The 26,140-nt window shown below is 37.0% G+C and overlaps 6 protein-coding genes and 1 non-coding gene across 8 annotated transcripts; 1 reads left to right on the forward strand and 6 right to left on the reverse strand.

Moving 5' to 3' along the window:
• Positions 1 to 954: 954 nt before the first annotated feature.
• On the reverse strand, positions 955 to 5,528 carry LOC17890457 (cellulose synthase-like protein D1). Its single transcript, XM_006293547.2, has 7 exons — positions 5,140 to 5,528; positions 4,090 to 4,718; positions 3,544 to 3,973; positions 3,074 to 3,454; positions 2,627 to 3,002; positions 2,111 to 2,534; positions 955 to 2,028 (listed from the first exon to the last, which is right to left on the reverse strand). The coding sequence occupies exons 2-7, from the start codon at positions 4,641 to 4,643 to the stop codon at positions 1,074 to 1,076; spliced, it is 3,120 nt and encodes a 1,039-aa protein (XP_006293609.1). The 5' UTR covers positions 4,644 to 4,718; positions 5,140 to 5,528; the 3' UTR covers positions 955 to 1,073.
• A 168-nt stretch (positions 5,529 to 5,696) lies between these two features.
• On the reverse strand, positions 5,697 to 7,542 carry LOC17889648 (vesicle-associated membrane protein 722). 2 transcript variants are annotated; one of them, XM_006294906.2, is made up of 5 exons: positions 7,353 to 7,542; positions 6,673 to 6,814; positions 6,459 to 6,579; positions 6,210 to 6,272; positions 5,697 to 6,091 (listed from the first exon to the last, which is right to left on the reverse strand). In XM_006294906.2, the coding sequence occupies exons 1-5, from the start codon at positions 7,540 to 7,542 to the stop codon at positions 5,942 to 5,944; spliced, it is 666 nt and encodes a 221-aa protein (XP_006294968.1). In that variant the 3' UTR covers positions 5,697 to 5,941. The 2 variants fall into 2 exon arrangements, with proteins under 2 accessions (XP_006294968.1, XP_023640496.1); XM_023784728.1 differs by having other exon boundaries at positions 6,459 to 6,512; positions 6,725 to 6,814; positions 7,323 to 7,391.
• A 972-nt stretch (positions 7,543 to 8,514) lies between these two features.
• Positions 8,515 to 8,969, reverse strand: LOC17887565 (protein RALF-like 18). The gene has a single exon (XM_006296074.2). The coding sequence runs from the start codon at positions 8,904 to 8,906 to the stop codon at positions 8,592 to 8,594; it is 315 nt and encodes a 104-aa protein (XP_006296136.1). The 5' UTR covers positions 8,907 to 8,969; the 3' UTR covers positions 8,515 to 8,591.
• Positions 8,970 to 9,580: 611 nt separating this feature from the next.
• TRNAM-CAU lies at positions 9,581 to 9,665 on the reverse strand. Its single transcript is given in 2 exon segments — positions 9,581 to 9,616; positions 9,628 to 9,665. It is a non-coding gene; the product is annotated as a tRNA-Met (tRNA).
• A 186-nt stretch (positions 9,666 to 9,851) lies between these two features.
• LOC17888331 (3-ketoacyl-CoA thiolase 2, peroxisomal) lies at positions 9,852 to 13,394 on the reverse strand. Its single transcript, XM_006294110.2, has 14 exons — positions 13,171 to 13,394; positions 12,728 to 12,804; positions 12,525 to 12,609; positions 12,313 to 12,439; positions 12,135 to 12,233; positions 11,979 to 12,046; positions 11,782 to 11,889; positions 11,614 to 11,691; positions 11,362 to 11,494; positions 11,171 to 11,267; positions 10,918 to 11,041; positions 10,717 to 10,825; positions 10,303 to 10,386; positions 9,852 to 10,209 (listed from the first exon to the last, which is right to left on the reverse strand). Exons 1-14 carry the CDS (start codon positions 13,258 to 13,260, stop codon positions 10,100 to 10,102), a joined length of 1,389 nt encoding a protein of 462 aa, XP_006294172.1. The 5' UTR covers positions 13,261 to 13,394; the 3' UTR covers positions 9,852 to 10,099.
• A 2,836-nt stretch (positions 13,395 to 16,230) lies between these two features.
• On the forward strand, positions 16,231 to 17,721 carry LOC17888137 (exopolygalacturonase). The gene is made up of 2 exons (XM_006295424.1): positions 16,231 to 16,955; positions 17,232 to 17,721. The coding sequence occupies exons 1-2, from the start codon at positions 16,231 to 16,233 to the stop codon at positions 17,719 to 17,721; spliced, it is 1,215 nt and encodes a 404-aa protein (XP_006295486.1).
• Positions 17,722 to 18,381: 660 nt separating this feature from the next.
• On the reverse strand, positions 18,382 to 22,959 carry LOC17887683 (probable leucine-rich repeat receptor-like protein kinase At2g33170). The gene is made up of 4 exons (XM_006293525.2): positions 22,497 to 22,959; positions 22,313 to 22,382; positions 19,022 to 22,040; positions 18,382 to 18,926 (listed from the first exon to the last, which is right to left on the reverse strand). The coding sequence occupies exons 3-4, from the start codon at positions 22,011 to 22,013 to the stop codon at positions 18,544 to 18,546; spliced, it is 3,375 nt and encodes a 1,124-aa protein (XP_006293587.1). The 5' UTR covers positions 22,014 to 22,040; positions 22,313 to 22,382; positions 22,497 to 22,959; the 3' UTR covers positions 18,382 to 18,543.
• Between the last annotated feature and the right edge of the window lie 3,181 nt (positions 22,960 to 26,140).

The raw sequence follows: 26,140 nt of genomic DNA on the forward strand, positions 1-26,140 counted from the left end.
TTAAATGTAAAACTACTATGCATATTGTTTCTGCTAATATTTTTTGCTTTTGTAATTGTAGTGTGCTTGAAACCCGAAAAAAATTGAAATCAAAAAGTAACATTGCAAAATCCATAAAGATACCATTGAGAGAGAGAGGTAAAACCCAAAAAGATCAAATCCTAAGAGTTGCTATAAACCCCTAAATCCTAGAATCAAAAATTTCAATAGATTAATCTCATTTGGTGATTGTGTCATCATTGCTTATGCAATCACAAGAAGAAAATTAAAAGAAAGCAGAAACGAAAAATCACCTGGTAGCTCCTTGATTTAGGAAGCCTCCACCAAAACGTCGACGAGAGTGACGGCTGATCACAATCGCATTTGCTCCGCCGCCGCAGCCTCATAAAAAAAAAAATCTCCTTGTCGATTTGTTTCATTAGAAGACGACTTTACCGATATATAAAAATTCGGTTCATTAACTTATGTAATGCCGGTTTGAATGTAATTTTGTTCTAAATGTTTTGATTCTTCCTTTGATTATGTCACACAAACAGAGATTTACTACTACTGTATGTTTTCATCATTGACAAACAAAATCAATACCAAAACTTATCCGTAAGGCTACCAACTGTTATAACCAGAGACTTCTCCAACCCACAAAATAGTAACAGAGAGAGTGAACAGGAATTTAGTCATAAACATCAATATTTGATGGCTCACTGATGGAGACAAAGACATCACTTAGTTTCTACCTTCTAAGTTAAGTTGTGATCGGAGAAACATTCTCTCCAATACAAAAGACATCTCATCCATGACAATCCAAAGGGGTTCGGTGCATTCAAAAATTATGGACTCTGATGTTAGGACTCAGGTGTTTTTTTTTTTTTATGATATAACATTCGTATGCGCGGTACAGGTTTAGCAGAGAACTGTTTGTTTCAGTTCTTCGTAACGAGATAAGGAGTCAAAAGCTGACATGAAGTAATGGACGACTTCGTCGTTATCAACATAAATTTACATAAACCAAAATTACTTTTACAAAAACTTATAGTAAAACAATCCTCTCAATTTTTACACTCTGATCCAAAATTTTATACAGAGATTCCTCCTCCACCGCCTGAAACATCATCTGGAGGACTGATGGTGATCCAAAGCAGCGAGACGGTAATCGACACAAGCCCGGACCAAACATAAACAATCGTTGGAACCTTTCCTCTTCGACCCATCAATCCTTTAGCAAATGGATACATATGAGTCAAGACCCATAAACTAAAGAATGTTCCTCCCAGCAACTTGCCCCATTGCGGTATTACACTGTATATTGTCCTCGAAGCTCCAATCACTATAGCAACAAGGTTCACTACGATGATTGTAAGCGGCATGATAAACAGTCCGGTCCATTTCACTATGTAGAGATCAGCAAAGACGTCGTCTTCGTCTTCTCCTGAGGATTTCGATGTAAGCGTGAAGGAGATTTCGATTCCGGCTATTACCTTGAGCAAACCTTGGACAACTGCTGCCAGATGAGCACTTGTGCCTCCGATTAACCAAAACTGTTCATTTCTCCACCATTCTTCCAGTCCAATTCCCGACCACTTGACCTCGAGGAGTGAGATCAGCGTTAGGGTTACTGTGATGCAGAGAAGGTAGGAGAGGAAGTGGATATCGAGGCTCTGGACGATAAATTTTCCACTGAAGAGACAGAGAGCAGGGAGGAAGCAATAGACGACTAAGAAGATGGATGTGAAAGGGTAGATACCAACGTTGAGGTAGGCGACTCGCTGGAGGAACTTGAGCCGTCTGGTGGCGAACATAGCATTGTTCTTGGAGAAGAAGATTTCTACAGAGCCTGTGGCCCAACGGAGAACCTGATGGAGACGGTCAGTGAGATTGATCGGAGCTGTGCCACGGAAAGCATCACGTTTTGTGATGCAGTACACAGACCGCCAACCACGGTTATGCATACGATAACCTGTCACCACGTCTTCAGTGACTGACCCGTAAATCCATCCGATTCTATCTCCCCATTCAGTATTGTCTTCATACCTGAAAGGTCAAATAGATTCTGTAGGTTTAACTACATAACCGTTTATACTAACAGAGCATATCGATTGTTCCAAAACAATACCAGCAAGAAATGACAGCAATGGCTTCAGCCACGGTTGGAGCATCAAGGGGAGGTCGTGGCAGGAGCAAAGCACCGGGTGGTCTTCCATTTTTAACCGACATGTGATCTGCTAGAGGCCGTCCTTGGTACTCTGCAACCGGAATAGTGTCTGTGAACATAGTTGAATTACCAAACTTTTTAGGCAGACCAAGATCTGGATCATCGTGAAGAGGCTGTGTATCGGACTCTAAGTCAGACGCTTGGGACGTTTGGGATGCTTGGGACTGAGTCCGGACATGCAGAGCTGGAGCCTTTTCCTGACCAAACACGCCTGTGTACTCATTGGCTCGAGGTGGGTTGAATCCATAGAGAGCATACCTTCGGAACATACATCCTGTTCCGACATAGACAGGACCTTGTAATCCATCTAGTGCTCTCATGTTACCTGTTACAGTACCGAACAATGTTCAAGCTGTAGTGGCTTGTGACATACGCATTACAATTTTGCTGTAACTGAAACTCAATTGAACAACTCACCGTCGAAGAAGACCGTATTGTGATTGGCATATCGATCTGATGGGTCGATTCCTTCGAACCGTTGTGGAAACTGAATGTAACAGATCCTGTCACCACCTCGGTCCATCATGAAACACATTCCTTCTTTGATAGCTTTGGAGTTGTAGATGTAGTGATCACAGTCCAGATTGAGGATGAACGCGCCATTGGAAAGTATGGCTGAAGCTCTGACCATACCATTCATGGCACCGGCTTTCTTGTTGTGGTCAAAACCTGGGCGTTTCTCACGCGAGACATATGCAAACATAGGTACGCGAATATCAATCCCTGTGAAATCCAGTGCGCCTTCATTTGGTCCGCCTATCACCGGTTCAAGCTCAGGCACTTTGCTCATGATCTACAAAATTCGGTCAAGTTTGAGAAGTTTTCATGGTTTTATTTGAAATCACTGAAGTTGAAGGTTCATACCTGCAGAATTCCCGCGTGGTCTCCTTTTGAATGATCAGGTTTGGGTTCAAACCATGTGCCTGGCCAATGTGTACCATCAGCCATCCACGTTGCTTTTACAACATCAACCCCATCTGGCGGCAATACGCCACCATTTTTCTCTCGGGCAATCCGCTTTTCCTTGAGCTCTTCTCTCAAGTTGAATTGCTCAGCTCTTTTCTTGATTTGTTCAGGAAGACCATTGATCCTGACCTTGAATTCGTCATACTCACGCTTGATCCAACGGCGATCTTTGACGAAATCTTGCCTTTTCTTGTTTTTTGTCGGGTCCTTCTTTATGCTAAAGTAACTATCGGGGTTCCTCGGCTCTATATCATGTTTTCTGCAAAATGGCACCCAATACTGCAAACAAAATTTTAAAAGCCATATCAGCTTTTGCCATCATCTAGTTCTATTAGTTAAGACTAAGGGAGAGAAAGCGATAATGAAACCTCAGCAAAACGAACAGCTTCAGCCATGGCTTCAAAGGTGAGAATTGCACCACCATCGTCTGAAATGTAAGCAGAAAGCTTCTCGATTGGATAATCCACGGCAAGGATTGAGAGAAGGGTGTTTGCGGTGACTAAAGGCGGTTCTTTTTCTGGGTCAGCAGTGGAAACAAACACATCAACACCGGGAAGATCAGAGCGACCAGTGGGATTTGACGGAGAGGGCTGCTCAAACTTATCATGCAAGGCAGCGAGGTCTGTGGCTCTGTTTATAGGGTTTAGCTTCGGAAGAATGTCAAGAATCCAAGAGAAAGCAAACCAAATCTCGCACACTATCGATAGTCCCCATAGCCACATTGCATCCTCGTTAGGATTCGTAATACGCCACCAGAGGAAGAAGAAGACTATCACAAGACGAATCACGATTAGTAACCTGAAACAAGGGGAAAAATTTGTAAGATCTTAATGTTCTATTATACAAACTTTAAGAAGAAGTGAAGCAGAAGAAGAAAAATCTTTTAGGGGTTAAATGTGAAAACAAACAATCACCTGTATGGACTAAGAACTTTGGCCGGAATATTGACCTTCCTTGTGAGAGGCTTCCACGGCTTGTCTAAGAAATCGGACTTGCTAACGCCACCATCATAGGTATCATCCTCTTCTGACCAAAACGCGTTTCCAATTCCGTATTTTCCTTTAGATTCAAACAACCACCTATTATGATCGAAATCCCCCGTTTGGCTCCTCAACAACATAGATTTGTTATTTGATTTCATGACAGATAATCTCCTCTCCAGCTTATTCCCCATCTTAGGCCCGTCTCCTCCTCCTCCTCCTCCGCCACGGTTTGCATCACCTTTGGACTCCGAGGTGGACCCGGAGGAGCCAGCAGGTTGGTTGTCTGGTGTTGGAGGCATGAGGACGGTGTAATTGATGTAATCATTTTGGCCGGAGTAATCACCAGAGACGTCCATGTCATCGTCACGGGAGAGGCTAACAATGCGACCACTGGACGTCCGGCGACCAAACTTGACAGCTTGTGGAGGCCGGCTTAAGGAGGAAGATTGTGAATTTAAGGTCTTCTTGGGTGGACTTGAAGCCATTTCAATTATGGAATGTTCTTGTTTTGGGTCGTTTGGTTTCTTCAGCGGGAAACTGAACCCATTTCTTTGACAAACCTGATTTAGGAAAATAGGAAAAAAAAAAAGATAAAAATTAAAAGACAGAGGAATGTGTTAAGAGGGAAATGTGAAAAAAGCTTTAGAATTTCAACGGTTGATAAATCATTTTCTATTATAAGAACAAAGAAAACAACTTCAAATTGAAATCTATGAATTCTGAAATCTCCTTTCTTTGTGCTTTGCCTCTCTCTATTTCAGTGAAAATTTGGTATCAGTGGCTAAAACTTAAAAGATTGTGTGACATTATGAGCAAATGAGCAAACTAGAGAGATCAAATCAGCAAAGATTGATATAACTAAGATAAACAAAAACTTCTTTCGGAAACATAACCACATTCTAGATACTAGAATCAAGTGTCTAGCTTTACGAAAATTAACACACTATTGAAACATTATATTAGAGGGATCAGAGACAATACCGGAGCAGCGTTAAAGTTGACAGGTTTTGATTTAAATCACCGCCGTCTGCTTCCTTCGCAATGCATCACAGCTATGTATTTGAACCCCGTGATCGACTCCCGACCTCAAAACTTTGGGCCGGCAGCCGAGATTTTCCGACATTACAACCGCGAAATCAGCCGGAGGTGGCTCCCCAAGTCGTTTCGATTTCAGTAGTGGAAAACTTGAGCTCATCGTCGTCTTCGACATGGCTAACAAATTCGATAAAACTCCAAAATCTCACCAAAAAATATCCCACCAGAAGAATCGAAAACAGGCGATAATTTCCGAAACTAGGAAAGCAGAAGAGAAAGGTTTTGAGTAAATCGAAATTGCAGTAACTGGAAGACTGATTTCGCCGAGCAAAATGTAAATGGTTAAAAGTTAAACCCTCGATCGACTAAACCGGGTAAAAATAGACCTAGACCCAATTCCAATGAACCGGCTACACTATGTTGTGTCATCATCGTCGCTGAAATTTTTGCAAGCACAGCCTCTTAAACAGACCAAAACATGAGATTTACTAATTACCAAAATCTGGTCCAAATATTGGTTCGTCAGAATTAGTGTCATCACCAACAAGAGCAATGTTGCAAATTTATCGAATATTCATACATATATGTGTATATATATGGCCTATACAAAACCAATTTCAAGAAGTACAATCTAAGAAGAAACATAGCACGAGAATTTAGAAACCACAAAAAAAGAAAGCAGCACAACGAACTGAATGAGGATGTTCTCAGAAGGCGGTAGATAACCCTGGTAAGCGAAGCTCCAGACTTATTTACCACAGTTGAATCCCCCGCAAACCGAGAGGACAATGATGAGAATCAAGGCAATGATGATTGCAAGAACAATCAGTTTTATCTTCATGTTCTGAAACCACATCTTTCTTCTCATTTGAGTTCCTTGTGTTCTGAAATCTTGCGCCTGTAACAGTTTCAGAGTTCAATTAAAAATTTTAAACCCAAGATGACAACAGTGAGAAAGAGCTGCAAATCAAGCATGTGTGTATGGAACCTGGGACCATTTGCCTAAGAGGACTAACCTGTGAGCGAAGGTTTTCAGTTTTGTCCACCAAAAGCTCAATTTTCTCACCACGGTCAAGAACCTGCAAATGAATGAGTTCCACAATGAATAAACATGTCTTTACAACCACAAATCAGACATTCCCATTTACAGTTAAAGCTTAAAGAACCAAAAGATCGTGATACTTAAGTCATACGAACTGAACTTTGTTGCAATAATTATAAAACATGATACTATACCGGCAAAAGAAAAAGGGTCAGAATCAAACCTTCTCAATGTTTTCCATCATTACACCTTTAACTTCAGAAACTTGAGCTTTCACCTTAGCAAGCTTGCTAATCTCATCAGGATGATCCATACAATACTGCATGTGCTCTTTCAGTTTCGACCTTTAGAGCAGCCAAAACAGTAGTCAAATGACTATGCCCATGAACAATACAAACTTATCAATACCCAATCAAAGAGATACAAATAATAAGTACCCAAATTCTTTATTCAAGCTGTTTGCTTGAGCAGTAGCAGCCTTTCCACCACCGTATCTCTTGTTAAAATCCTCCTTAACTCGTTCCAAGTAAGCCATAGGAATCTGTCTCCCAGCAGAATCAACTGCAACAACACAATAGGCTGCACAGCAAAAAAACAAAACCGTTAAATTATTATGACCATAACGAGAGATACAGCAGTAGATTCACCAATATCACTTGTAAGAATGATCACTCTATAATAAAGAGTACATATCACCATCAACATCACCCAATAACCAACCAGGTATATAGTAAAACAGAGTTACATAAGGAATACAATACACCAATTCTATCCTCAAACATCCCCAAAACAAAGAAAAAGAACTCTCACAACAGTTGAAACCAGCCAAAAAAAACCATGAATTCAAAAACTACACGCAAATAAGCCAGGAACCATAGATCCAGAACAAGGATAGCAATAACTCATCAATAGATCCACCAAACATATCACAGAGTAGATCTAAAATCAATTAATTATCACCGCGCCAATACATAATTATCACTAAAATTATACCAAACATAAGAACTCCGCTCAATTAGGCAAAACAATGAATAAATGGTACGTGTCCACCCAAAAACAAGACAAATCGAAAACGAAAACAAGTAACGCACATAGATCGAGCAAAATTTTGACTTACTGAATCCATTTTCGACGAGGTAATTGAAGGTATGACCATCGCAGTTGTAGGTAAACTTGTTGTTCGAAGAAGGAAGCTTCTGAAGGCACTGAGCAGCGATTGATGTGAAATTTCCTTTGAAATCGGTGAACTCAACGAGAATCACCGTACCACGAGCAACGAAACTGTAGATCAACGATTGTTGCGCCATTTTTTTTTCTCCTCCTCCAAAAACGAAGCGAATCCGATTCGATTACACGGAAATGATCTCGGAGATTTTATATCGGCGAGCACAAGATGAAGCTTAGAGATCTAGAAGACTTAACGCTGAAACGCGTAGAGAATCGAGGACTGAGTGGGAGAGAGAGAGAGAGAGTAAAAGGAGAAGACGGTGAGAAAAAATAGAAAAGAGTAAGAGAAATCTAACGTAATTGAACAAGAAAAATCAAAAATCAAACCCTTGAATTTTGAAGGACTAGAAATGAAAGTAAAGTTTGAAAGATGTAATGAGTTTGTGTAAATTCAAAAATATTGGACTGAAGGACCTAAAAGCAAATTATGGAAATTAAGATCAACTTGTTGGGTTCTTATTAAAAGACTTCAAAGTTGGTAATTGTTGGTGTAATGGTATATTGATAGTTTCAACATATAATAATATTTGGATAAAGCTAAAGGGTTTGAACTTTGACCTTTGAATAATAATTGGATGGTAGTTCCCTATATTTTCTGAAAAATCTATATGTCAAATATGAAAACTAACTATTTTTAAAAGTCAATCAAAATTGAAGTAATTGTATTTTTGGGTATTTTCACAAAATTTTGTATATTTTGGATATCTCTTAAGTAATTGAAAGCAGATAAAAGTAGATATTTTCAAAGTTGTGGGAAAGTTGAAATGTGTAGTCCTAATTAAAATGATAATCTACGAATTACCAAAAAAAAAAAAAATGATAATCTACATGCATCCCATGTCCACTCATAATTTATGCAAATCTTTTGTTTTTTGTTGACTAAATCACAGGTGATAAAATTACAAATCCATGAGGTATTTGAACCATTTGTTTGAATATGACCGTAAAAACACTTAACGATGTGAATCATGTGATCAATATATAATATATAGATGAGGGAATTGAGTCTCAGGATTACAATTATTATCTAAAAGAATTGTGAATGTGGTTGAATCAAACTAAATCAATAATAATAAATTAAAAAAAAAAGACCAAACGATTAAAAAAAAGAAGAAGAGAAAGAGATGGGTTAATTGGTAAAGCGGAAACAGCCAGTATCGGCACTGCAGCCTCGCTTGTATTTGTTATCAGGTTGATCAGGTTTACCATTTGGTCTAACTGGTTTGTCTTTCTTCAGCGCATCGTAGTTTATGTATCTCGTCGCTTGAAGAACCTGACGGCTCATCATATCCATACCTGATCTCATCATCTCCATGACGTTGATCTTTTCTTTTCCACCGTCAACGCAATTGTCACATTTCACCCGACGAGATCCGACCACCAACGCTGGAAGCATTGCCGCTGACATGATCACGGCCATGATCAAGAACTTCATATATTTCATCTTTTAGAGACTTTCAAGAGTGTGTGTAAAATATAGAGAGTAGTTGTTGTTGATTCTTTTACGATTTTGTGATGATAGAACACTTGGTTGATCTACATTTTTATAATAGTTTCATTTTTTTTGTAGGTTCATCGAATACTTGACCAGATTCTTAATTACTCGAAAAAGAAAATCAAAATTACTCCTCCGTCAAATTCATAGAATAAGAAAGTGATAAATACGGTGTGTCATAAAAGATGAACCTACAGAAATGTATGATTCACTGGACTTGTTTTTCCCCTATAGTGAGAGTCAGTCAATGCAAATAATTAATTGGTCAAAGAACTCAATAATGATTTCCATATATAATGATAGCATTTGGTACATGCGATCATGGTTCGATATACATATATGTATAGGGGAGGGAGTGTTTACTTGATAGGTTCTTGTGTGCATTGAAACATGATTTCATTATTCGGAGGGATTTCAGATTTTGGTGCAACTTTTAACAAAATCTTACTGCTGGTATAACGTTTTTTTAAGTCTTAAAATATTAACACGTTACTAAAACGAAAATTATATTTGCTGATTGCCTAATTTGGAAGTTATATTAAATTGGAAGACGGGCTAGAAAATAATTAAAAAGAAATGACCAAATGCATTATGTAATGTCATAGAAAAAGTGGAAAAATGAATGGGGTGAGAGAGGCTCGAACTCTCGACCTCAGGATCACTCAGTAGCTATGAGACCTACGCGCTAGCCAACTGCGCCACCACCCCAATTGATATCGTTAAACTTTATTCGATTCAAATAAAACACGAAACAAAAGTAACGTACTCTCGAGTATTGAGTCGTATAAAAAGCCAGAACTCTTGACTTTACCAAAGTTTGACATTATCCATTGAAATCTAATAGTTGTTGACAGCCAAAAATTCTCATATTTCTAGAAGCAACAACTGATGAAATTTGAGATGAACAAAATATTCTTCTTGATATAAAGATTTAAAGATTATCCCCCTTCACGTAAAAAAATACTAAACACAAGACCTGGTCAAGAAGAACACAAGACTCAGGCAAAACATTGGTTGTGTGCTTTATTTCAAACTATAATATTATCTGAAGTAACGGGAAAAGAGGACCAGAAGACACAGGTGGTGAGATCAAATATGTGGAGGTGAGTGAAAGGGTTTTTTCTGGCTACATCGTTATATCTTTAACGAGCGTCCTTGGACAAAAGGCCTTGAGTTTCCACTTTCCTTGCGTTACGAAGCTCATCAACTCCATCTCCTCTCTCAAACACAGCCGCTGCACCCATTCCCGTCCCTGCCACAGTTTTCCCAGTCAGCCACAAAAAAAGAACAGATTCAGACACCAAATTCAGGATGAAATATTCACGTCAGAGATAGAGAAGCATACCAATGCACATTGACACTACTCCAAAACGGCAGTCTTTTCCACGGCGTTTCATTTCGTGCAACAAAGTAGCAACACAACGTGCTCCTGCAAAAAAAAATATTAACAAGCATTAGCTTCATGAGCCTTTTATAGTTTATATGAACACAATGGAGAGATTGATACTTTGAAGACAACTCTTGATCGTTTAACTATAGGTCTACTCTATCTAGGCTAGGACTGACTGCAGCAAGTTACAGCTGTTGTGAGTTGGTTACAGAGCCGATAGCGAGGATTGAGTTTATAAATGATTAGTTTCGGCTGTGGATTTCTTAAGGTTTGATTGAGATTTGAGAGTTGAGAGTCTCTAATTGATCAAGTCTATGGTTTGGTGAATTGTAATAAGAATAACAGTTTTATAGCTCTTATCAGATATACCTGTAGCGCCCAAAGGATGTCCTATGGCTAATGCGCCTCCATTGACATTGATTTTCTCTGGGTCAAGTCCCAATTTGTTACGGCAATAAACAAACTGAGATGCAAATGCCTGAACACCAAAGTATTCAAACCGAGGGTTATCATCAGATTGTGCTAGAAGAAATATGTACTAAAAATATCATGGAAGTGTTTGCTATTTACCTCGTTGATCTCAAACAAGTCGATGTCATCTAGTTCTAAACCAGCCGCCTTAACTGCAGCAGGAATGGCAACTGCTGGACCAATACCCATGATTGCTGGGTCAACACCAACTGCCGCAAATGTCCTGCAATGTTTCCAGAGATACAGAAATAAATACAGATTCTGGCATATATGTCAACAGACATCACAAGGAGCAGCAGCATTCGATTTTAAAACTTCTAACGCTATAATTTTATCAGGACTTGTCCCCTACCTAAATACACCAAGAACGGGAAGTCCTTTTTGCATTGCAACACTTCTCTTCATAAGGAGAACAGCTCCTGCACCATCACTTACTTGGCTGGAATTTCCTGTTTGAGACAAAACAAATGAAGCAATGAAATCATATTTCTGATCATCAAAACTGTGTTCCTAGAAATTATACAATTGATTCCCGAAAAGTACCAGCAGTTGTGGTTCCATCCTTCTTAAACACTGGCTTCAGCTTTCCAAGAGTAGCAAGTGTTGTGCTTGCTCGAATTCCATCGTCAACAGAAACTGTGATGGGTTTCTCCTCACCTGTCTTTGGGTCGACAAGCTGAAATATAAAAAAACACAAGTTATTGGCTAATTTTAGTACATGAAATGAAGTTCAGTGACTAATGCACCAAGAGAAGTCCTTGTTACAGTTAATGTATGGTGGATTTGGAAAAATACCTTGGTCTTAACAGGAATGATTTCATCCTTAAATTTACCAGCAGCAGTAGCCGCAGCTGCCTTTCTGTGTGAGTCAACCTAGCAACATGACTCAGTACTTAGCATCAGGAGATCACAGTTACAGGTTATTAAAGTACAAACATGCTGAAAAAAGTTCAGTTGGCTTACAGCAGCTTGATCTTGCTCCTGCCTTGAGACACCAAAGCGTTGAGCTACATTCTCTGAAGTCACACCCATAGGAAGAAGACAATTCTGTGCTTGTACAAATTGCTTCACCTGCAATCACATAATATGTTTTATAATGCACTATGAACTTAACAGAGCCACTTAGAGACTCCAGAGAAGAGAGAATAATGAGACAGTACCGCTGGGTTGACTGATCCTTCCCATGCCATTGGATTGGTAGTCATAGACTCCAACCCAGCCCCAATACCTGCATGCAATATATCGCCAGTTCAGTTCTCTATATAAAAATATAAAAAATCAGGACAATGGCATAATCAAAGCCGTCATTCACTAACCAATGTCATAAAATCCAGCTTTAATGGCAGCGGCTACGTCAGCAACAGCCTGAAGCCCAGATGAGCACTGTCTATTCACAGTTCTGACAGCCACGGTTTCTGCAAACGAACATAACAGCATGAGCATAAAGCAAATGGAAATGAGTTCATCACAGTACCGTACATAGAAGAAACATACCAGGGAAACCAGCATAGAAGGCAGACATCCTGCATTCACTGGCTCTCTGAGATCCAGGTGCCAAAACAGTACCCACTACAATGTCCCCAACTTCACTTGGGTTTAGGTTTGTCTTCTCTATCAATGCCTGTGCCAAGAAGATACTATATGTAACTTAAAAAGTAGGAAAGAAATAAAAATCAGCAACAGAATAGAAGAGATAGCTGACAGACCCTCAGAACAGGTGCAAGCAAATCATCTGGATAAGTATCCTTCAAGTTGCCACGCTTGGACTTGCATAGTGGAGTCCTATGTGCACTGCAGTGGACCAATAAGCGTAAGTTTATCAGAGACAGAGAGACTAGAAATTTTCATAGAGTTGTTGAGAAAACCAAAATACCAAAAGAAGAAAAGCCTAAGAGATGGAAGAACTTACGCAACAATCACGACATCATCACCATACAGAGAGGTCCTCTGATAAGCAGCACTATCCCCAGCCAAGCAAGCAGAAGCCTGAATAGAAGTTGGAAAGAACACGTTACAAAAACGATAGTGGCAATAAAGCTTTGACTTTTAGACGTTACTGCAATTTGCAAACTTTTTACAGAACACTGATAATTCCACCAAACAACCAAAATATATATCTCAATCCAGTGAACCAATAGAAAAAAAAAACCAATTTTTACCGATTCTATCTCAATCGACGCTGAAGCTTAACTATTTCAGCTCAGAGGTATGCATCAAAATCAAAATCCAAAATTCAACAGAAAGAATCCAGATCACGAATGATCCGGAACCCACAGACTTACGAATTACACAACAAGAAAGGGGGCAACCCAGAGATCGCGATAAAATCGAGATAAAAAGGAGAAAGCTTACGGAGAGAGAAGCCTCGAAATTGTGAGAGGAAGAAGCACAAGGGCGGAGATGTTCAAGAAGAACACGTTGTCTCTCGATCGCTTTCTCCATTTTTTCCGATTGATAAAACTTTTTCTCGATCTGGTTTTCTCAGAAATGGATTCGTTCTACACGAAAACTACACTCCTCCTTGGATTGGGTGTGTGATCATTTATAAGGAAGAGACTCCCACCGCTTTGCCCGTTCCTGTATAATAATTTTTATTCCTAATCAAATAGTTTTATTTTTTTCTTTTTTTGCTTCAACTACCCAAAAGTTTTTTCATTTGGACAGTGACACAAGCTGTTCTTATCCTATATATCTATCTAGTCCTCCTATAGTACTTCTAATAATAATTTTCAATTTTATAAATCAAAACAGTTTTACCTTAAACTTAGAAGAGATCTTTGATAATTATGTCGTCTTTCAAAAATAGTGATTGTGTGTTGCTTATAATCACAACTTAAACTATAGTGTTTACAATATTTTCTTTTTTTATGATTATAATCATTACATATAATGATAAGCAATATGTTAAAAGTACATTAAGCATGTCATTGGAGGTGCTCTAACAGTTCTTTGGTTTTGGGTGATTGTTAATAATAATAATATGAAATAATTGGTGATGAGTATATGTAAGAAGAGAAAGAAGAAGATAAGATTAGGCGTGACGTTTGCCCCCGCCCGTATTGGGCTTTGAAGTGCGTGCCGTGTTTTACATTTCAATCTTCTTCTGGATCTTATTTAATCTTCTTAATATTTACACGATAAACCCCGATGTTGTGTGCTAATTCTAATTACGCCTTTAAGTTTATATAAAGTCTTAAAGAGCCCTTTTCATTGCCATTTTCCTTTCAAGAACCTTATTTTTCGTTGGTAAATAGTTTCCGGTACAAAGTATCTGGCTGGTTTAAACGACAGTAGATGTAGTTCACAAGTATGCGGGAATTATAATTCTCAAACTAATTGTGTTCACAAAAAATCTTAGTATATGATCATCCATTCATCTTGATTAGTATATGTATGTATATGTCATGAGCTTTTGAGTTTTATATATTTAAACCAAATCGAAGCGGCATTAAACGGTTTAACTTTTTGTGATTATATATTGTCAAAGGCTTTGTAATCGCAATTGACACATGTGATGTTCGCATGTATATTATAAAGAACTAACAAAAACCTTCGTCGTATATTATAAAGAACTAACAAAAACCTTCGTTGATTTATTTTCGTTAGAGTTCTGTTTTCACACGACACACTCAACCAATTATATAAAACAATTACTTCGACTAATACATGATAACTGGAAAGTTAACTGAAAAGATACTATCGATCGACAAAATATGCATACTTTAATCTTATAATTTAGGTTTGCGATCTTTTTCTTGTTTTTTACTCCATCGAACAGACTTTTTTTTGCTACCAAACGCTTGTGATCTGACCACAGCTGTTTATATACTGTACGTAGTATTTGTTTGTAGTTACTAGAGTATCAACCCTTTAATCTTACTGTAAGTATGTAAGATTCTTACAGCTTATACATTTGCTCTTTTATAAGTTTTTACTTCGTCGGGTGAATTTAGTTTCATGGCTTGGGTTGCAAGGCAGCTGGCAATGACCCAAGAGCCAATACCCAATTAATAGACAACAATCTCCTTGAACGAGAGCCGTATCGCCGGATCAAACGACCAGCATTGCTCCATCCAACTTCTTCACCCTTCAAACTTTCTAGTTTCTATACTCAGTTCTATTATTATTTTTCTTTAGTCTTTTTGTAACAGTAAATCTGGATCAAACTATTGAAGTTGAAATCTTGTAATCTTGTAACACTTTAAGTGTGAGTTTTCCGACATGTAATATTGAGATCAATGATCAGAGAATCATAACAAACTCGAGAAACTTTGTAGTTTTGCTATGTGTCGGACGAGATATGATCTCTAACACAATATTCTTTACGACTTAAGAGGGTCAGTTAAAATTATAATACAATGGAAAAACATTTACATTGAAGAAGAACCAACAAAGGTGTACTGCTTGTATAGTGGATATGAAATAAAACTTGACGTCGTAATTTCTTCGCATCTAGTTCTCCACGTAGCATGATATACTGGTTCTTACATATGACAAGAGATTATTTTATCTCAAACATCTATCCAATTTCTAATCTTTAGAAACAGTCTTAGCAAAAATTTACCTTTTTCACCTTGTCTTTTTATCTAATATAATTCGATTCGGCAAGAGAATCTATACATAGAAGACAAATACATATAAAGAAATTTCAATTATTTTAGAAAACTTACTATTCTGTCCTAATCTTATTACATTCGTATCTATATATTTAGTAAAGAAAATTGATTAACTCAGAAAATTGACATTTCTAATATTGTGTATATTCTTTGCATATATTTGTTTGTCCTAACACAAGTTATATTAGATAAAAAGATAATTGCATATCTTATATTGGATATATACATGCAGCATCCATTTTGGCAGTAAACATATATGATATATATACTCCCTTATCTTATTCTGTCACATATATATGAAATTTTATATAATTTTTTTTAATAATACATACACATGTAAAATAATACATTTCTTATCTAAGTGAAATATAAGATTATATCAACACATAATTTTATAAAGCATTAAAATACCACGTGTAACTGTATAAACTATGATTAATTTGTCAAAATGTCATAATAAAACTAACATTTATCACATTCCAACATAGGTCTTTAGATTCAAGCGGATATGAAAAAGAAAAAAAAGAATCATACATTTATTTCTCTACTTATTAGTTGTTATTCTCATAACATAATGAAAAATAATCTTATTCCATCTTAATAGGATCCTTGCATAATTTTACTAATAAGTACTTTCCATATGGATTATAGTAAAGATTGTGTTTCCCATATATGGTGAATAAATACATATATTCTTATCTTGCAACCCTATGTATATATAAGAAGCCTAATCGCTTTATATTCCTTCATCCAGAAAAAAAGGGTTAACAAACATAAACCAAAAGACGAGAGAATAATGGCGTCTAGGTTTCTGATCGTCTTGTATGCGTTGTCTCTCTTCTTCGTCCTCGCCGCTTCGACGAGGCAATACCCACGCCAAGAAAAAGTCTTTGACGTCAGAGACTACGGTGCTTACGGCGACAGCAAAAGAGATAACGCCGTTGCGTTTACAAAGGCGTGGAACGATGCTTGCCAATGGAGTAGTGGAAGATCAACGGTCTATATTCCTGCCGGAATATTCTATGTCAGTCAAGTAACGTTCACCGGTCCTTGCAAAAACTTTATTACTTTTATTGTCACAGGAACGTTACTAGCTCCTAAGAATCCTGACTACATCAAACAAGAAGAGTGGATACTTTTCAAGTACGTCGATAACCTCACCGTCACTGGCGGCGGGTTACTTGACGGCCAAGGATCATATTCTTGGCCACTCAATGATTGTAACAAGAACCCTAGCTGTCGTACGCTAGCTATGAACATTGGGTTTGCGTTCGTTAGATTCTCGAGGATCAACGGCCTAAGATCTATCAACAGCAAAATGGGTCATTTCAACTTCTTCTCAGTCGAGGATTTTAACATTACAGGCGTTACCATCACTGCCCCCGGAGATAGCCCTAATACCGACGGAATCAAGATCGGGAAATCTAACCATATGCATATCTTCAACGTCACTATTGGAACCGGCGACGATTGTATCGCAATCCTTGACGGAACCAGCAATTTAGAAATCTCTGATGTCAGGTAACTAAAACTACTCTAACTCATGAATCTCACTAGCTCAAACATTTATATTAACGAAAGAAATATATATAGATGAAAATTTTGATTTAAGAAAAAGAAAATTGATTTAAGAATTAGTTTATTCCTTTCCTATTTAGTGGTAGATTTTCTTTTCCTTGATATTTTCTTCCTTTTGTTATGCTAACAACTTTGAATGTGTTGAGATATTTGTTTATTTTACAATAATAACATTACCGATTGTATATTTGATCTCTTGATATAATCTTCCAACAACAGATGCGGACCAGGGCACGGGATTAGTGTAGGGAGCCTAGGGAGATACAAAGACGAGAAGAACGTTCAGGGATTAACCGTCAGAGACTCGATATTCAACGGTACAACCGACGGTTTACGTATCAAAACATGGGCTAAGTCGGTTTCGGAGATCTCGGTTTCAAATTTCTTGTACGAGAATATCCAAATGATCAATGTTGGAAACCCTATCATCATTGACCAGCAGTACTGTCCACACGGGCAATGTGATAGTCCTGGCAAGTATGCGTCTCATGTTCAGATCAAAGATGTCAAGTACCACAAAATTTGGGGGACTTCGACTAGCAAAGAGGCTTTGAAGATGCAATGTAGTAAAACGTTTCCTTGTCAAGACGTTGAGCTCTCAGACATCAACTTGAGTTACGTTGGAAGCGACGGGCTAGTCTCGGCTTTGTGTGAGAACGTTGGTGGTTCGATCCGTGGCAAGATTGTGCCGGCAAATTGCGAGATTTGACCTTTTAGTAGTCATTCGTTTTATTGGCTTTTTATAGATTTCATATATAATTTTTTTAGGATTAGATTTTTTTTCCGATGCAATACTGTAGCTACTAAAACCTAATCAAAACATCCAAATAAAATTTTGTGATGTGAATGGTTTTGCTGCGGTATAAACGCATCATTGTAGGAAAAATATAAAAAGAGTTGGTCTAAATTTAGATCTCGACCGACCTTTTCATTCATTTATGATATTATATACTTTCTATTTTAGGAAAGAAAAGAAATCTTGTAACTCCGCCAATTATTTTTTCAATAATTATAATTATTATCATATTTTTCATGAGATATTGAACTCTTAAATATTAACAGTGATATTATCATAGTTTCCATGGTGGGTTTCACGAGATATAAAATAGAAAGTGACATTAATCAAATTCACGGGGAAACAAATACTTTTGCTCAATATTCTACTCAATCAAAAATAGAAGAAACACAATTGTATTCTTTCCATTATTATTTTTTCTATTTTAGGTAGTAAAATATTCCATTTAGTTATTATTATTATTTACCCAAATATTCTTGTTTTTTTTTTTTTGACATCATCAAAATATTCTTGCTCAATACTTTTTTCTTCTACTTTTATATATTTCCCATATTTTTATTAATATCATTTTGTGTTAATATCAAAAATTTCTACTTTTATTTCAATCAACAGTTTTATATGTTGCACTTTTCTCAAATGAGCTCTTTCTTTTTCTATAATGACTATACAAATCATATTAATCTATACATAACCAATTTCACAAAAATAAGTAAGTTAAGAAACGACTCTTTCTTTTCACGGCGGCGCCGGTGGAGGTAAATCACCGCACGTGGTAGACACGATTACTTTTCCGGCACGTTCTCCGGACTCTATAAGCATCAACACAACTTCTCTCATCGTCGGTCGATCCGAAGGCGAAGATTTTGTACAGAGGACAGCAATTTTAGTCACTGTGATCATGTGATTGAGAATCACATCGTCCTCTACCTTTGTTAGATAAGGATCAAGGATTTCAGATGTTAACGAATGATCTCTGATATGGTTTCTTGTCCACGTCGCAAGATCTCCGCCTTGCTCCAGCGGCTGAACCGGAGCTTTCCCGGTTAACAATTCAAGAAGAACAACTCCGAAGCTGTAGATATCGCATTTCTCTGTTACTTTCATAGTGTATGCATACTCTGCAAAAAGAACGGTTACAAAAACAAACGGTAAGATTTAAGTTCGGTAAAATCATAATCTAGCTCAATTTTTTAGTCGATTTTGTTTGACATACCCGGGGCGATGTAGCCGTAGGATCCAGCGACCGCTGAGACGGATTTCGACTGTGGCATGTCGATGACTTTAGCCAACCCGAAATCTCCAACATGAGCTTCAAAATTCTCATCGAGAAGAATGTTATTAGATTTGATGTCGCGGTGAATGATTCTCGGTTTACAATCATGATGCAAGTAAGCAAGACCTTCAGCTGCACCGAGGGCGATAGCAAACCGAGTTGGCCAATCCATGCTGTGTGATTTCCCACCGTGAAGTAACTCGCCGAGGCTTCCCCGTGACATGTATTCGTAGAGCAAGAGGTTCGAGTTTGATGCTTGATGGTAACAGAAACTGTAGAGCCTGACAATGTTTCTGTGACGGATTTTGCCTAGAGTTAGAATCTCAGCGCGAAAACTGTTATCCGTATTGTTGTTGTTTCCTTCTCTGTTGGATTCGAGTTTTTTAACTGCTATGGTTTTACCCGAAGGCATAACCGCTTTGTAAACCGTTCCACAAGCGCCTTTACCGACAACGTAGCTATCATGGAAGCCTTTTGTTGCTTCCAATATGTCTTTGACAGTGAATCGTTCTTTCGGGACAAAGTAAATGTCGGATTCTTGAAAAAAAGGTTCCTTGTTGTGAACATAAGGAGCCTTTTCCAAGGGATTTCTTAGGAAATGAACAATAATAGCTATGAGTAAAAGAGAGATACCGCCAATGACTGAAGAAACAATGATGATGATTCTCCCCCGACGAGCAGAACCCCTTTTTATAGATGAAAGGTTAGGCCATGAGGACTGGTTACGGTCACAGCTTCTCAAATGGCCGCCACATAGTCCTCTGTTTCCGAGAAAACTGGTTAGAGTCATGTTTTGAAACAGCGGTTTATGCGGCAGTGGTCCCGTGAGGTTGTTGTAGGAAAAGTTGCAGCCGAGTAAACTGGATAAGTTCTCGAATGTGGTCGGGATTTCGCCGCTCAGATGGTTGTTGTTCAGAGAAAGGTACATTAGCAGATAAAGATTACCCAGCTCGGGAGGTATTTCACCACTGAAACTATTGTAGCTCAGGTTCATTGCAATCTGCAGACTCGAGAGTAAACCAAGTTGAGGAGGTATACTTCCTGAAAACAAGTTTCCTCCCATCTGTAGCTCAGTTAGATGCGTAAGGTTTCCGATGGTAAATGGTATGTTGCCAGAGAATCTATTTTCTGAGAGTCGGAGTATCTCGAGCTGACGAAGGCTTCCAAGCTCGCAAGGTAAGGAACCGATAAAACTGTTCCGGCTCAAGTCGAGTCGTTGAAGCATCTTACAGTTGGCTATTTCAGAGGGGATTGGTCCGGTGAGAGAGTTTGTAGAAACGTTAAACGTTACCAAGTTGGAGAGTTTACCAATTTCTTTGGGTAGATTTGAGGAAAACTGATTAGCTGCAAGATGAAGTCTTTGCAGCTTCTGGCAAGTGCCTATTTCAGGAGGTAGTGGTCCACTAAACCGGTTTTGATCCAACTCTATAGCAGAAAGGTTGACAAGCTTACATAACTCAGTTGGGAACTGACCCGTGAGTCGGTTTCCAACAACACGAAGCTGAAGCAGCGATTTGCATCTCAACACACCTGGTGGAATGTTTCCAAATATCCGGTTAGACCCGAGATTCAACAGAATGAGATTAGATTGTTGACAGATAAAAGGCGGTATTTTCCCTGAAAGTTGGTTTTCTGAGAAGTCAACAACCCATAGAGGACTGTACAAACCAAGACCTTGAGGGATTACACCGCTGAGGGAATTGTGAAAAAGCTGAAGTTGACGCATAGAAGTAAGATTCTGGAAACCCGGTGGAATAGGACCGGTTAAGGAATTGATGGAGAGATCGAGTTTCCCCAAATTTGTCAACCTACTGAGCTCATTTGGTATGATTCCAGTTAACTTGTTCTGAAACAAATACAATAGCCTCAACTCACTGATCTTGCTCAGCTCAACTGGAATCTCACCGGTCAACATATTCTCAGAGAAATCAATTTCCATTACGTTGGAAAGATTTCCGAGCTCCTTTGGGATTGTCCCATTCAACTGGTTTTGGTACAGATAGAGCTTCTTCAAGGACTTCATCTTACCGATCTCTGCTGGTATTGGCCCGACCAATGAGTTATCGTATAAAGCTAGAATCTCAAGACGTGTTAACTGTCCAATCTCTTTCGGAATTGACCCGGAAAACTTGTTCTGCCACAGAATCACCTCCTGAAGTTTAACTAGCATCCCAATTTCTTTAGGAAGCTCTCCAGAAATGAGATTCTGAGCAAGACCAAGCAACTTCAAGCTAAGGCATTTACCGATTTCAGCAGGTATATTCCCAGAGAAGTCGTTCTGCCCCGCTCGAAAGGTCGTCAACTTGATGAGATTTCCTATAGAACGAGGTAATGGACCAGTCAAGTTGTTAGTATAAGCCACAAGCTCCTCCAAGTTGTATAAATCACCAATTTCTTCCGGCAAGGGACCAGAAAGCTTGTTATTGCAAATGTTTAAGCTTCTCAACTGTGATAACTTCCTAATCTCCACTGGAATAGAACCACCGAACTGGTTATTATTCAAAAACATAACCTCCAGCTTCGAACAGTTTCCAATATCCCGAGGAATATCTCCAGTGAACTCATTATACGCGAGATTAAGATAAACCAAGTTAACTAAGCCGCCAATGCTCGGGATTAATATCCCAGAGAGATTCATAGAATTCAAATCAAGAGATGTCACCACCAGATTACTATTACTACTTCCCTGTGAGCTGCAATTTACACCTATCCAATTACACGGCGTCTCATCAACGTCGTTCCAATTGTGCAAACGGTTCAACGGATCTTGAAGTCCTCTGTTCTTCAACTCCAAGAGAAACTGACCATCGCTGCTTAAACTCTCTGAAGGCCAAACCAGAAGCGTCAAGGATAACAAAACTCCAACAAACATTGATTTCCATTCTGTCTTAAACTCAAAGATCCACCAACCCATTGATCCTCTCAACTTCATTCTTGTATCAATAATAATTCTCAACACCTGCAAAGTAGAGAGATTCACATTTTCTTCACACCAAAGTAAAAAAAAAAATCAAATATTTTCAATTTAACAGAGACGCTAAAATGCAAAACTCAGAGATTCGAGCAACACAAGGACTAAACCCTAGCATTAGATCTATGATTCTTTATGAATATAGATCTGAAGAAAGTACCAAAAGGTTTGAAGTATTCAAATTTACCAGCTCAAAAACAAAAACTTTCAGTAACTTTAGACGAACGGGAATAATCAGAGAACGAATACGAGAAGCGTACCAATGTGAATCCATGGGACAAAACCACCAAGCAGAGGTCAAAACCAATAAAATCTCCTCGGCAGTAAAAGCTGCGACAAAGAAAAATGGAACCTTTACGAAATGAACTAAATATTTCAAATAAACTAATCAGCAAATGAAAAGAAGATTAGTCATTTAAATGTCAAAGCTTTAAGATTTCTTACTCTGTGCACTTGTAGGGACAAATGAGAGTATCACAAAACTTTCTCTTCTCGATTCCTCAAAGTGATTTGATAGTAAGAAATCAAAAATATACTGTTATGGAATCAACAAAGATCATGGCTTTGATCTGGAATCAAGCAGAATCAGAAACCCAAAAGGTTATAAAAAAGGAACTTTACAAATCCAATAACTTTTTAAACCTCCACAACAATCCCAAGAATTTAAAAAGAGAGAAACTCAGAAAAGGAAAGAAAAAGTGAAGAGAAAGAGAGAGAGGGAGATAGTGATGAGAATCGATTAGTGTATATTCCAATAAGGATTTAAATTGATTATGGGAAAAAGGATAAGTAAGTTTTTATTTTTGCTTTGGCTTGAAGTTCTAATGGCCGACAAGGCATGCCTTCTCTCTCTACTGTGTGGATTGTTTCTCTCTCTCTCTCTCTCTTTCTTATAGTGAGAAGCTTGTGTGCCTTGTGGGTTTTTTCAGCTTTTTTTCTTGCTTTTTTTTTTTTGGCCATTTTCTTCAGTGCCAAGAACATCAATTTTCTAATTGAAAAGGATTGTGGGGGAAAAATAAAGTAAGAAGAAAGTGGCAAACTTTTTTAGGCTAAGGGGAAAGTAAGAGAATTTTGTTTTTCTTCTCCCCAAAATCTTTTACTCAAAAATTGCTTTTGAAGATTTATCGATTGAGACAGCCTAGGTTCTGATTATTTAGACCGGATTATACTTCATAATATTTTTTTTTCTCAAACTTAGGGGGTTAGTAAGAATTTGAGATGAGACTTAATGTAAAAATTTTAATTTTCTTTTGAATTATTTAAATTTTTAGTTTCCTAAATACATTGTTTTTAGCCATCCTAATTTTTTTAAGTAAATTTTTCCATTTAAATTCTTATAAATTCAAAGTTCGAGCAGCTATCATATTAAAATTTTGTTTAAAATGAAATATCATCTAGGTGATGGATATCTCCAAACTCTATACATCTATTGTCTGATTAGTCTAAATCGACAAGTTTTGACGAAGCATTAGGTATTATATATATTGCTTTGATCCATTCATGAACTCACTGTATATATATTACATGTTCTATCTCTTAGGTCAATAGTTATTACGATCAACTAAATAACTTTTATTACGAGAACATACATATATATATATATATATATATATATATATATATATATATATATCTTCCTGAGTTCCTACATTTTCCATAGAATCTAAAAAGAAGGAATGTTATGTACGTAGAATTAGTACCTTTGGATTTTTTGTGTCATTATGAATCACACATATAAAGTTAAAACCATCCAGCAGCTGATTCATCACCATAAAACTTTACTAAAACATTTCCATATAAACTGCAACGTGAGAATGCAGTTAAAGTCAAATTCAATGGTGCAACCATTAACTCATATTTTTTTTTTTGTGGGTTTAAAATCACATCATTTAATATCAGAAGAAAACAACTTGATCAAAAATTTAGTAGTCTTCTAGATGTATATTTTCTTTATTTTATTTGAAATGCCATTTTTCTATATAAAAAAAAAAGAATAGGTATTTTTCATAATATTGGTTTGAATTAAATTAAAAAATGGAAACTATGAATCCAAAATATGTGCTTTAAATTCTTTAATTCTCCATAATTGCTTGATACGCTGCCAGATCAACTATTTAAGGACAACATGATGTGACTGGGGAATATGGATCCAACGGGACGATCGTGGAAAAGTAAAAAACTGTTCAACGAAAGAGACTCGATCATCAGATCATCACCGTCTGATGTTGAATTGCTTGTACTTTTTATATTGTCAACGAAAGCACTGAACTACGCACATATGTATTTTACTATTTTTCTTTGATCTCTGTATATTAATTGTGAAAACTTTTATATAGCGAAGTTGAACTATAAGAGACCACGGCACTAGCTAATCGTGTAATAACCATAAAACTTACTGAAAACCAAAAGCTTAAAACATAAAATTACATTAAAGCTTTTGTTTGTTTCGAATTCAAAATTTAGAACGTGATAAACACTAAATAATATAATATAAAACACATTAGGAGGAGGTTCATGTTGCTTGACACGCAATGATTAAAATTATAAGAACAACAAAAGGGCCTTTTACTCTCCAGGGGACCCCAAAATATAACATTTTGGTGTAAGTAAATAACATTTTACATTATAGTTGTTAGATTCCCCCCACTGGTTAGAACATAAATTAAAGGTGGCAATTTTTTTTTATTTTTATTTTCTAAATGAAATATGAAACAGTTAACAATAGTGGTTACTTTAACATTTGCGTGATACTAGTTGGATATGAAGTATTTGTGCATTTTCTTTTGTGGATTTTGGTCATGTGATCACAATAAGATTTTATCTCTTTTTGTGAGTTGGTCCATAGCCACTATAACCTATATCATGTATATCCAATAAAGTCAGTTAGGTGATCACATTTGACATTATTTAAAATGTTCGGCCAATATGAGAAGATAAGCACTCTAGGGAAAGCTAAGCTACTCTCTAATCTCTATGCTTACACTGGTCAAGCTGCTCTTACTCTTCTCCTCTCCTTTTCTCTAAACATATAGTATAAGAAAACCAAATAATATTATATTCTGCTTCTTTTTAATTGATTTGGCCACTTCAACAAGTTAGGCTTTATAATATTCTTTGGATGTAAAATCATTTGCTTTTCCTAACAAAATTTTAGTTCGTCCAAACTTTTAATTATTATTATATACATCGGTTCTGATATAAGATAACTATGAAAACGTATATATCTGTTAGAATCTTTCAAAAGACCCGTGATATTCTTGTCATCGTCGTTTAGTAGTAGAAGAAGCTCATACAAAATGTCCTTATTCTCTTTATATACACCATTTGTATCAAACACATACTTAAACCATTGTTGTATTGGTGTTAATTAGTTAATCAAATTACTCAATGAACCAAAGAAAAGGAAAGAATAACGCGTCGTATTTACAAGATCGAGTTATTTTGTATATTTTTGAGAAATTTGAATTGCATGTCTAGAATAATATCTTAGATACAATAACTTTTGTATTGTAACGGAGTCATAAGTTCAAGTATTAAAGTAATAAAAATTAGTCACAGATAAGCATCAATCCCAAGATAACACTTAAATGTTATCGAATCTCAAGCAAGAAAGCTCATTAGACAAAACTTGTTTTCACTACAAGAGTCCAACGATTACGCAGCGTTATATTTAAAATAGGAATAGAATAATACCAATAATACAAAGACGTTAAAAAAAAACAATAAATTATGTTAAATGTTAGTTAGAAGAAGCAATATATGATTAATCAAGTGACTGAGGGTTATCTTAGAACATCTGATTCGAAGTTGCTTAGAAGCCTCTCAGAGATTAGATCTGCCAAGCTTTGACTCAACAGGCGTCAATAAGTTAAGATTTTAATTGTTTTAGAATTATATTTTATGACCCACTTGTTTTCTTATTACGCTTCATAATATATATATACAATCATACAATAAACAAGTAGTGCGATTTTTCTAGTAAAAATTGAGAAGAAAATTGTATATATTAATTGTTTAGATGATATGATGTACATATGTAATCAACACAATCTTACGTACGTATATATTTAGATAATCCATATAATAAA

This window comes from Capsella rubella, unplaced genomic scaffold, assembly GCF_000375325.1.
Source record: "Capsella rubella cultivar Monte Gargano unplaced genomic scaffold, Caprub1_0 scaffold_4, whole genome shotgun sequence".
NCBI classification, from domain to species: domain Eukaryota; kingdom Viridiplantae; phylum Streptophyta; class Magnoliopsida; order Brassicales; family Brassicaceae; genus Capsella; species Capsella rubella.

Coding starts and splice junctions, on each gene's coding strand:
- LOC17890457 (XM_006293547.2), bottom strand. CDS start 4,643: ATGGCTTCAAGTCCACCCAAGAAGACCTTAAATTCACAATCTTCCTCC. Junction 3,455..3,543: donor AAGCTGTTCGTTTTGCTGAG/GTTTCATTATCG, acceptor TTTTGTTTGCAG/TATTGGGTGCCATTTTGCAG. Junction 2,029..2,110: donor ATTGCTGTCATTTCTTGCTG/GTATTGTTTTGG, acceptor TTGACCTTTCAG/GTATGAAGACAATACTGAAT.
- LOC17889648 (XM_006294906.2), bottom strand. CDS start 7,542: ATGGCGCAACAATCGTTGATCTACAGTTTCGTTGCTCGTGGTACGGTG. Junction 6,580..6,672: donor AGCTTGAATAAAGAATTTGG/GTACTTATTATT, acceptor GCTGCTCTAAAG/GTCGAAACTGAAAGAGCACA. Junction 6,273..6,458: donor TGATGGAAAACATTGAGAAG/GTTTGATTCTGA, acceptor ATTCATTTGCAG/GTTCTTGACCGTGGTGAGAA.
- LOC17887565 (XM_006296074.2), bottom strand. CDS start 8,906: ATGAAATATATGAAGTTCTTGATCATGGCCGTGATCATGTCAGCGGCA.
- LOC17888331 (XM_006294110.2), bottom strand. CDS start 13,260: ATGGAGAAAGCGATCGAGAGACAACGTGTTCTTCTTGAACATCTCCGC. Junction 12,047..12,134: donor AGCTGGATTTTATGACATTG/GTTAGTGAATGA, acceptor TATTGCATGCAG/GTATTGGGGCTGGGTTGGAG. Junction 11,042..11,170: donor CCCGTTCTTGGTGTATTTAG/GTAGGGGACAAG, acceptor GAAACATTGCAG/GACATTTGCGGCAGTTGGTG.
- LOC17888137 (XM_006295424.1), top strand. CDS start 16,231: ATGGCGTCTAGGTTTCTGATCGTCTTGTATGCGTTGTCTCTCTTCTTC. Junction 16,956..17,231: donor TTAGAAATCTCTGATGTCAG/GTAACTAAAACT, acceptor TTCCAACAACAG/ATGCGGACCAGGGCACGGGA.
- LOC17887683 (XM_006293525.2), bottom strand. CDS start 22,013: ATGAAGTTGAGAGGATCAATGGGTTGGTGGATCTTTGAGTTTAAGACA. Junction 18,927..19,021: donor CTACGGCTACATCGCCCCGG/GTATGTCAAACA, acceptor TTCTTTTTGCAG/AGTATGCATACACTATGAAA.